The sequence below is a fragment of the Schistosoma haematobium genome, chromosome 1 (genome assembly GCF_000699445.3).
Source record: "Schistosoma haematobium chromosome 1, whole genome shotgun sequence".
In the NCBI taxonomy this organism is placed as follows: Eukaryota; Metazoa; Platyhelminthes; class Trematoda; order Strigeidida; family Schistosomatidae; genus Schistosoma; species Schistosoma haematobium.
This window is the reverse complement of record NC_067196.1, coordinates 36,241,277-36,252,367: the sequence shown is the minus strand read 5'-3', so window position 1 is coordinate 36,252,367 and position 11,091 is coordinate 36,241,277. Positions and strand designations below refer to the sequence as shown.

At 32.3% G+C, this 11,091-nt stretch overlaps 1 protein-coding gene across 1 annotated transcript in view; it reads right to left on the bottom strand.

Annotated features, from left to right (window-relative positions):
* Nucleotides 1-167: 167 nt before the first annotated feature.
* CLIP2 (CAP-Gly domain-containing linker protein 2) overlaps nt 168-11,091 on the bottom strand; it is a gene marked incomplete at both ends in the record, with an annotated part of 75,094 nt that continues 64,170 nt past the window's right edge. The window contains 4 exons of the mRNA XM_051218455.1: nt 168-897; nt 1,274-1,469; nt 2,697-2,859; nt 4,296-4,407. Of these exons, the coding sequence (XP_051073894.1) occupies nt 168-897; nt 1,274-1,469; nt 2,697-2,859; nt 4,296-4,407 (1,201 nt within the window). The remainder of the gene's footprint in view (nt 898-1,273; nt 1,470-2,696; nt 2,860-4,295; nt 4,408-11,091) is intronic.

Below are 11,091 nucleotides of genomic sequence, written 5' to 3'. Positions count from 1 at the left end.
AAGGAATGTGAGTTTATTGTACACAGGTTATTAGGTCTTAATTTTGATTGATACAAAATGATTGAGTATTATATTAATATTCAATTATGAACGAATTTTACAAATAAAAGTTTGAGAAAATATGTTTGCGGTCAAGACTGATTACTGATTAATACAATGTTTGTTTCTTAGGATGTTTCTACCCCAATCCCTTCATGGTTATGGGACCTAATATGATTATTACAATGCTCTTTATTTTTATCTTGTACTTCTACGTTTTCGTTCTTTTCCTCGTACTGCTCCTCCTCGTCATCATCCTCATCCATTACTTCATTAATGTTTTCTTCATCATCGTCAGTCTGCTCTTCTTCATCAGCTTCTGGAATTGGCAATTTTACAAATTTATCTATATTTCGACTTAAATAAAACGAAACTGGGCGGCGTTGTACACGTGGACTGAAAGAAATCGGTAAATTATAATGATAAAAGAGCTGTTGCTCTTGTAGTTGGTGTAGACATTCTTCTCTTTCTCCTTGCACTAGATCTTGTTGTTGTTCATGTCGCTGTTGCAATGGTGGGACTGAATTTTCTACTTGTAAACTAGTGGGTGGGTTAGGATAGACTGTTTTTTCATTAACTGATTCGTGTACTGACAAATGTTTAGAATTACCATAAGAATAATTTTTGTATGATGAAATTCTTTGCCTGCGATTATCACTGATTGTTACATGTTTACTATGACGAGAAGCTGCGGAAACAACTGAAATCCTATTAGGTGAATGGGCATTTGATGATACAGTTCCGTTATTACGCTGTTTGATAGATCGAACAGTGTTAAATGGTCTTGTGTCCATATTCCTTTTGATATTAGTGCCGACATTGTTCAAAGGCATGTTCTTCCAATTTATGGTGTATGTACTGTCAATTTGATACAAGGCAAATATGTGTAAATTACTAAAATAAACATTATAACTTGTATATAATTACTGAGGCCTTATATAGGGTATTAGTGAAAAGCAAAAGTTAATCGTCTAGGCGAAAATTCACTTTTTTTGAAGAACTGACGAAATTTAAGTGTGGATTTTGTTTGTCAGTATACTGAAATATCCGAGATACAATCCACTGTGGCACCGTGGACTGACAATCCTGAACATAACAAAAGTATTTCAAGCTGTTCTGTGTTAGTTTTTATAAACTATTTTTAGTGTGTTTATAAATTTCGAAAGAACTTATCAGCTACTTCGTTACGCCAGAAGTTTCACCACAATTAAAAGCTTTAAGATTTTCTACTTACTTTTTTGTTTGGTTTGAAGAAAATACTAAATTTTTAATGTGATCAAGTTTTTCTGAATTGTAACTCCCTGTGTTCAATAAGTCTAATGCTTCTACAAGACTGACCGAACGAGATTGTAAACGGCGTATTTCTTTGCATAAAGCACTAAATAACGAGTATGGTAGGTGAGGTTCTTGTGTGTCTGATATTTGTTCACCTAAGTAGATGAAATGAGAAAATGAAATAGTAAGAATATATGCATATTCTAAGCGTAGGGTATGAAAAAATAAGTGAAGTTAATTAAGTCGTGCTTGAATAAAGTCAACATAAGAATTGAATAATAATAATATGAATTCATTTTATTTCGTGGTTTCTCATCAGACGCCTACAGCTGACATTGATAATGTAAAGAATTAGAATTGCTCGATATTGTGTCATGTACCAGTGTCACATTTTAATGTGAATATGGCTGTATACGGCTGATGAGAAACCATGAAATAAAATGAAGTCACATTATCCCACCTCAATCGTTAATTTGGATTTATTAAAATCAATAAAGGGAACCAGCTGTATGAAAGTTTTGTTCTTTTATTTGACGCAGAACTAAGATTGCAAACTGTGAACCATTGGGTTTCCTCCCTTATGAAATCTAAATATACGCCAACAGTTATTTTCAGTCTAAAATAAAAACAATTATTCAGTGCCATCTGATTTTCAAGAGTCCTTCAGATGACCATAATATACTAAGCTTCGTCAAAACTCCCACTGATGTTCGATAAATGATTAGCTTAGGAGAATGATTTTCTTAGTTTCTTAGTCTTTAAACTCGATGGTTTAATTTTGATACTTTATCTTTTAGAACAACATAAGAAGGAAATTTTAGAAAATCAACTATTAGAATTTCTCTACATGTAAGTGGCCACTTGTTTTGTCGATATCGGATCTGTTAGCTGTGTTATGATTGTTTGTTTTAGAAATGTTTGTCAGTTATGTAGTCTGAGATGACAACTAAAACTTTCCGGTAGAACCATTTCACACAGTTACAGCAACTCTATAAAAATCATTTGTATTGATATTGTTTGACAGTAAACGTTCAGAGGTTTTTTTAAATATATCTTAGTGATTCTTTGTGGTGATTCTATAATGTTTTGGTAATATGGTTAATCTTGTATTATAGCTAAAAATGTTTATTGAGAAGTTTTCTTAAGTTTTCTTATGTATTATTCCACTAAGGTCACATCTAAGTAGCTGAGTAGAATTTGCAATAAATTTCTAAGTATTCACCTCAATCAAATGTGCATCGCTAAATAAATGAACCATTAAACTTCTGAAAATTGACTATCTAACATCATCTGATATTCTTATGCATGGGCCATGTTATGGCTTTTATTTGAATAATTCGAAATATGTCTTAGAATAAATAATTAAGTATGAAACTACTCACCATTATTGCTTATGCTGTCAGTATATTGTATTCGAATTGCTTTATTCGTTATATGGACTTTTGGAGATTTGTTTGACAGAAATTTAAGATTTTCGCGTAATTTTTGAATTGTCTCAATTTTTACTTGCCTTTCATTAGCCCAGACTTCGGACAATAAATCCATCTAGATTATTAATAAAGGAATCACACGATAATGTAGGCTTATAATGAGAATTTTTTAAGTGTCAAAAATCACATCAAGAAGTGAAAATAGATAAGGTGGAAGCTATTATTGCGTAATCTCGTGAAAACTTATACATTGGATGATGGTGTTCCTAATCTTGTGGGGTGTATCAATTTTATTCAGGTTATAGATACGTCTTACTGACCTCTTGAGATATAAAACAAGAGAGGGAGAGGTGGAGTGGTTGACGAAATTTATCCCTGTTTGGTGATTTTATTCTTGAAAATGTAAAATCACAAATGCACATCATGATTAAAATAAAGGTCGCTATGGAGCCTAGAAAAGTAATTAAATGAGAGAAGGGAACTAGGTAAAATGATTAGTTAGTTAGTAACAAAAGATTACAGAAGTTTTAAAATGAAATTTATTAGGTTAGTGTGATGAGGATAGCAGATTGTATGAAAGAAGTAGAGATGGAAAGTGAAGTAAAACGTGGTTCTTCAAAAATTGGTATTATAATTATGGAAGATGAAGAAAAGGTTGAGTGAGATTTTTTACCTACCAAATTAATTAATGTTCATTCTTACACACTGTTTTTATCTTGTAATCCAATAATCGAATAGGTTTCCCTTAGGAAAATCACAAAGTTGAGAAGACATATATATATATATATATATATATATATATATATATTGCATACATTAAAGAGATAATTGGGCCATACGATGTGACTAAAAGCGATGAATTACAGGATATTGATATCGTATAAAAAGTCATAACGACCAATATGTACTATTATTGAAACAACAGTTAGCATAGGACTTTAAATCAGGCAGGTTATTCGTCAGTGACCTTAAAGATTAATCTCAGTAATCGATAGGATAAGTATGTTAAGCAATTTCGGTCCACTTCTATGATATTCCTGACTAAGCAATGATTAGTTCTCCTTGACTTGTGGCCTAATATAACTTAGCTTTTCATATTTCGAAGACAAAAAGTGAAAGCTTTTATCCTTTCGTTAACTAGATATTAGTCTATTCCTTTGGGATGACTAAACACCACAAATTATTCGTAGTGTACAGTTTGGTGTCAGCCACCAAGTAGCATGAAACCTAAATCCAAAACTTCCCACTGATTATATCTGAACACCTAAAAAATAATCTATCAATCAAATAATAGTTTCACCGTGGCCATTATAAATCATGATGAAAGTGAAAAGATTTAAGTAAACAGTTACGTCGCATATATGCGTAATAAAATACAGCAGAGCATTTTTATATGTATAGAGGTTTAATAGTTTCTTTCAAGCCAGATATTTTCTCATTATCTAACCTAAAACTGAACTTTTATTTGATCCTATTAAACAACATTGTTATATCAACGATTTTAACATAAAATCGTAAAAGAAAAACGCTGAAAAACACAAGTCATCTTACTTTATTAATTGTCTCTGTTAGTTCCTTTTCTTTTGTTTTTATACTCATGCACTGATCGTTTATGAGACTATGGGCTTTGATTTCCATTTGCTTTAATTGATGAATTCGAAGACTAATGATCGGGAATTAAAACAAGATATCAGTTAATTATAAGGTAAGTAAAAGAACTGGTCAGTACTTAGGACCAAATAACAAGACAATGGTCATTCCTAAATGATCATGTAGTGAATTATGTAATGAGTATAATAATTTCAATGTAATTCTATCTAATACAGAGTAAGTGGAATTGGAATATATCTCAAAATTTGATGGTACTATGAAGGTCACATTTGTGCTGTTTATTGTATCACGTAGTTAACTCATTATTGTTCAAACTACTCAAAAGACAAAAATGAGTGCATGGCAAAATGTGAAAAAATGTCTTTTTATATCGATAGACTTAGCAAGAGTTTAATACACATAACGATTTCAAAAGAAGGGAATAATACATCTTCATAAGTTGATATTTTAATTGTTAATAAAGGTTTATTTTATGAGAGTTACCGATATTCTCTGGTTGCTCAATATCTGATAGTTGAACTGATACACAGTACGGAACATAGATTCTTGTGTGTAAAATCGCCCACACAAACAATTAATACTCAATTTTACGAAAGAAATGAAAAAAAGTGGGGACTTCATTGAACTTTTTCAATCGGTTCTGAGTATACCATACGAATCAATTACAAAGTTAACCACGAAGTTGATTCTTGGTAAATTTGTCGTGATTTAATCATTTCATTTTGCTTTTACTTCATGATCTAATACAGGTGTATGATTGTCTATTTGTATTTCACTGACTATGAACTAATAATATCCTTTTATGATTACTTTTGGTCAGTTTTCGTCAGCCTGATTTTAGAATTCTTAGAATTACGGAATATTTGGATTAACTGAACATATTTCTAAATAATTATTTCCAGAAGTTTGGAACGTCTTATGTAAGTGTAAATATTTAAATGTTGTTGGAAACGGAAGGTATAAATTGCAAAATTTAGTTTGAATATTATGTGATTTAAAAGTGCCCTGGTACGGCCGAGGGTGGAGAGAGTCATCTCTCCCTCTCGAAATGTTCTCACATGGTCATGCATATGCAGCCACTACCAGAGAAGTCCTATTCACTGCCTTCTCGCGGCATTACAGTTGTTTACGAAATTAAGAGCGAATGTCCGGCGCTTTGACCGGGTTTGTGGGCACGGAGGATTCACATAGAGGAGTTGGAAAACCCTGATTCCAAACCAATGGTGCCCATGGGATCCAGGGTCTTGAGGAAACAAATGGCGTTTGGACCAATTGTCGGTCACCGGCTACCATGGGGATGTATTCTCTGACGATGCTCCAATGCCTTGTGGATCAGACCTTTAAGTTTAAGGCTCGGGTAGTGGCCTACCAAGAAAACCACCTGCTTCGGTCTGGGTACCCAGGCAGTATCACAGCTTACACACAAATCAAGTAAATTGTGTGGCGCAAATGTATTTCTGTTAATGATAGCTACTTTTTTAAAAAATAGAATAAGTTACGTAGGAAATGGACTCTTTTGCATTCACCTTATGTTGAGTGGTTGATTCAATGAAACGTTAATCAGTGAGCAAACGCGTAATATGTCTGGACATTGCGTAAAAAATGTAATGCAAAACTTGGTTCGTTAGTGTGTAATTCTTAGCTACTGTTTAACACGATGTGTAGAGTTGATCAGCCTAGAAACTGTTTTAAAGATAGCTAAGGATGATCAAATTAAACAATGTTATAAGTTTATGGAGTCCATCACTGTGTTGGCTCGAGTCATGTCCGGGATATTTAGACTTCTTAGTTGAGGTCTTTCCGATAATACGTTTGAATAAAAACTCTAAGTGATATGATTAAAAGTCAATCTCAGTGTAACTGATGCACCAGTTCTTTATCTTATACCTGGATGTAACACTTTTATCATCCCATACTTATTAATTTCTTATTTTATTTGCTACTTTCTACTTACCCTATTCACCACCATGTGAATGTGCTCATTCTCTGTGTTGATATGAGTTGTATTAACTTAAAGTGATACATATTTATGTCAAGTTCTTCGTGATTTGAATGGAGCATGTAGTTGGTTTACAAACTGCATTATTCTGCATTATAAAATATAAGAAATTATTCTTGAACAAAAAGGGGTATTATAAAATAAATATGTTTACTGTTTTTTAAAAACCGTTACATTAAATTAAATGAATATAAAGTTTATCATTAAAATAATCGACATTTCTCTTAGTGTGCACAGATTCAATAATATTCAGATATTTCATGCAATTGGTTCCCTTTATGAATTTAAATAGAGCAAGAACAAACATTGATGCAGAATAGTATGAATTCATATTATTCCGAGGTTTCTCGTCAGCTGCTTACAAACCAAAATTGTCAAGTAGATGCTGAGCTATTGCACTGTTGAAAGCTTTAGTCCCTCGCAGCGTCAAGTTCTTCGGAATATGCTCAGAAATGCGAACCTGCGAGGGACTAAAGCTTTCAACAGTGCAATAGCTCGGCATCTACTTGACACCGGGCATACCGTCGATATTCTGCACGCGTTTAAAATTATCAATAGACAAAGAAGTTCTACCACTCTCCGCTTTGCTGAAGCCATTGCAATTAAGAAACTGAAACCCGATTTATGCATTCAAAGAGAGACTTTAATAAACGTATCACTACCCTGGTAATCTCTTTTATTTCCGTTTGTTTTTTGTGTTTTGGTTATTTGGTTATTTTATTCATTTACTTATTTTAAGATATTTTATACTCCCCCCTATTACCTAATTCTTAAACTAAAATTTTATTCACACATTTCCACCACCTGATCCTCTTAAATTATCTTAACTTTTCAAATTCTATTTAATTATTATTACGTAATCTACCTTATCATTATTCAATTCCATTAATCTCTCTAATTATCACACAATTTATGAACTTCACTAAACTATTATACCACCCAACCTGAGTTAAACCTTTTTCTTTTACCTCTGACCTGTTTCTAGCATATATATATAGTTATTATTGTAATCACGTTATTTACACTCATTTATGTCAATTGTTTCACACTATCTCCATGTAAAAATTCTATCACAATTTTGGTTTGTAAGCAGCTGACGAGAAACCTCGAAATAATATGAATTCATACTATTCTGCATCAATGTTTGTTCTTGCTCTATTTAATATTCAGATAATCGATAAGGGAAAAAAATTCGATTATTAAATATTATTTTGTAATATTAACATCATAGATTTGGAGTGATTGATGGATTATCTTGTAAGTTGGATATTTGGAGAAGATTGAATGGTCATGTGTATATATGTATGAGTGTATTTCATTCAAATGACAGATGGAGTAGAAATCTATTCAATGATCAATATGGAAATTGAATTCAATGAACAATTTATTTTCGTTTAATTCGTCTATCAAATCCATGAATTTGAAAATATTTAGAAAATTAACGACAATAAATTATTCTTATTTCAGTTATGTTTTTTGTGTAAACATTTTTTATTATTTAATTAAAAACTGTCGTCTAAATTTGATCAAGTAGTTTCACAGTATTTGGGTGCCGAGTTAATGTGAGAAATTAAAGAGGAAGGATTTATTTGTAAAATCTCAGCGAAAGAATTTGAAGTTAACCCAATATTTCGCCTGGTAATCTGGTCCAAGCTTTTTCAAGGAATATTTTCTTGAGATTTTACAAATGCATTCTTATTTATTTAAATAGAGTATACGTTTACAGTTAGATGCCAAGTATAATTCTCTCGATTTTTCTTGAACTCTTTAGAAATAATCTATACTGTGTTTTGGAGGACCTTAAGATTGTCATTCAGGTTAGTAGTTGTGAACAGACATTGAGAATTACTTAATATCAGGTATTTATTGATGTTCAATTCCCCAGATAATTGTAGGAGTGCTCACTACTAGTCATAAAACTAAGATCAAAGTGGTGTCCAGTGTTTTGTCTTGCTGTTTATCTAGAATTAGTCAATGATGTTTACAATCTCGAAAAATAATAAATTAATAGTTTCAAACTATCTAATAACTTTAGTGATGTAATGTTACTTCTTTTTATTAATATCGTTCAAGCAGATGCGTATACTGACAAAAAATATTACGGCATTAGATATTTGAAGTTGTTTTTTAATTCATCATGGGAAATTTATTTAAACACTTGACTAAATATTCATAGATGAATAAATCAGTCCATTATCGTATTTTACTTCAACAAAGTTTAGACGTTACTTTTGTATCTTTGTATGAAAAGACAAGTTAACATGTTTAAAACCTTCTTATAGGTTTATATAATCATTAAAAATAACTTGGAAAATATCGATAAACGATTTGGTCTTTTTGAAGTGATCATACGTGTCCATTATCGACTTGTATTTAACTGAAAACATTTGGCGTATATGCATATAAATCACTTTTAGATAGTAGTACACAATGTCTACCTGAACAAACAATACTTCGATTAATATAAGCCATTCTTTTTTCCATGTTGTAAAAAGAAAGTAAACGCTAGACAACTGGAGTGAATATAACTCATTATAACTATGATCGATAAAAAAGTAGAAATGTGTTTGCTTTCCAATCTGAGCGACAGAAATCTGGCTAACAAACGACTAATATGATAAGTAGCCACCTATATAAAAGCAGGTTTTATATTCACTGACAGACGGCAATAAATGTCAAGTTTTACGGAGTTGCCAAGGTGACAGCTTCCGGCCAAAATGATGCCAAAAATGCTGGACTATATGATTGTGTCATTTAAAAAATAATCGTAATAGAGTTCTCCAGCAAAGGAACTGCGTTACCATTTTACTAAACGTTTCCTGATTAGAGTCAACTGATTGTGTTCCGTGTATTGAATCTGACAATTGTTGCAAACGTATTATGTTGTTTTTTCAAGGTTGGAAATAATTCTTTTAGAGCAGTTGAAATATCAAAAATATTTACAAAATCCTGATTTTAAAAGTAAAACCAAATCAGCCTAGATTTTGGAGTATTTTAAATTTACATGATTTACTAACAAGACTGACAATGAAGAAGACGTAGAAACAAAATGGAATAGTCAATAGAAATTCATTATTGATTCATTAGTGAATAGTTTATAAAATGAAAAGTTTATTTAATTTAATCAACAAAAAATATCAGTAGAGATCATGAGTCAATTGAAGCTAGACCACCATGGAAAACCTGGAATTGCTGGATGGCAGTTTCGTCCCATTGTGAGAACCCTCAGCAGTGCGCATTCACGATCCCGCCTGGTGAGATTCGAACCAAGGACATATCGGTTTCGCGCGCGAACACTTAACCTACAGATCACTAAGCCGGCATCCAACGGTCTTAATATATAACTTCAACTAATCCACGAAATTGAGCGACACATCCATCATTGACTTCAGTGAGTTACTAGCTCAAAACAGACCCGGTTGAACTCCACTGGTCACTGGTTCTCACTAGAACTCCATGATATACCTATTGAAGCCAGTCACTAGTGAGCATATGTTGATTAGTATCAGGAGGTATTTTTGTGGATATTAAAATAATTTCATTAGTAGAGATCATGAGTCAATTGAAGCTAGACCACCATGAAGAACCTGGAAGTACTAGACAGCCGTTTCGCCCCATTGTGGGAATCCCCAGCAGCTTCAATCGACCCATGATTTCAACTATTGAAATCACTATAATATCTACAAAAACCCGTTCTGATACTAAAAAAAATATCATTTAAAAATTTAATTCCAATTGAACTATCAAATATAAACTTTATACAATTTTACCTATTGATAAATGTTAATAAAGCAAAAAGAAACTCGCTGTAGTTATAATGAAATGAAATCATTTATTTTACTTAATCATACTAGCTATTACATCAGTTTTGAAGCTAATTTGTACAATTATTCTGTTATTCTATCAAATTTTATGATTGTTATTACGTGATTTTGGCGTCGATATTCATTGATTAGAAATGCATCTTCATATATTTCAAAACTTTCCCCTAGAACTTTTATATATAATAATATATAAATAATCATTGACAATATCATTTAATAATACTCCATAAATTTCTAACAGTGAGCATATACGATCTTGCACATGAGACTCGAGCCTAGGACCTTCAGTCTCGTGCGTGAACGCCTGAACTCTAGAATACTGAGCCGGCATCTGACGGTTTTAATGTCTGAGGTGGATAACTGTCTCACTCCCAACATGGATTGGACTCTACTGGTCATGGTTTCTCACTGGAACTCTAGGAAATTCAACTTGAAGCTAATCACTAGTGAGCACATGATTGTTATCATTGTGGGAATTTGTGGAAATGGTAGCATTTTAACAGTTGAAATCACGAGTCGATCAGAGATAGACCACCTTTGAGGTTAAATATTTTTGCGCAAGACTAAATGTTCCGGGTTTGAGTCCTGGTTGCGGAATCGTGGATGAGTACTGCTGAGCAGTCCCATACTAGGAAAAAACGTCTGTTCAGAGCCTCCAGGTTTCAATGATGATCTAGATTAGATTGACTCGTGAATTTAGCTGTTAAAACACTACAATTTCTACAAATCCTCATGCTTGTATACCTGTTGAATTCATCGTACTAATCTTACATTGATATAGTATAGTGTACATTGGTTATAAATAACTGTCACTATTATTTCTAGGTTGTAAGCAGCTAAAGAGTATCCACAAAATAAATTTCATCATCTCGTTTTACTATGGTTGTTGTACTTGCTTTATTCAAATTAAATA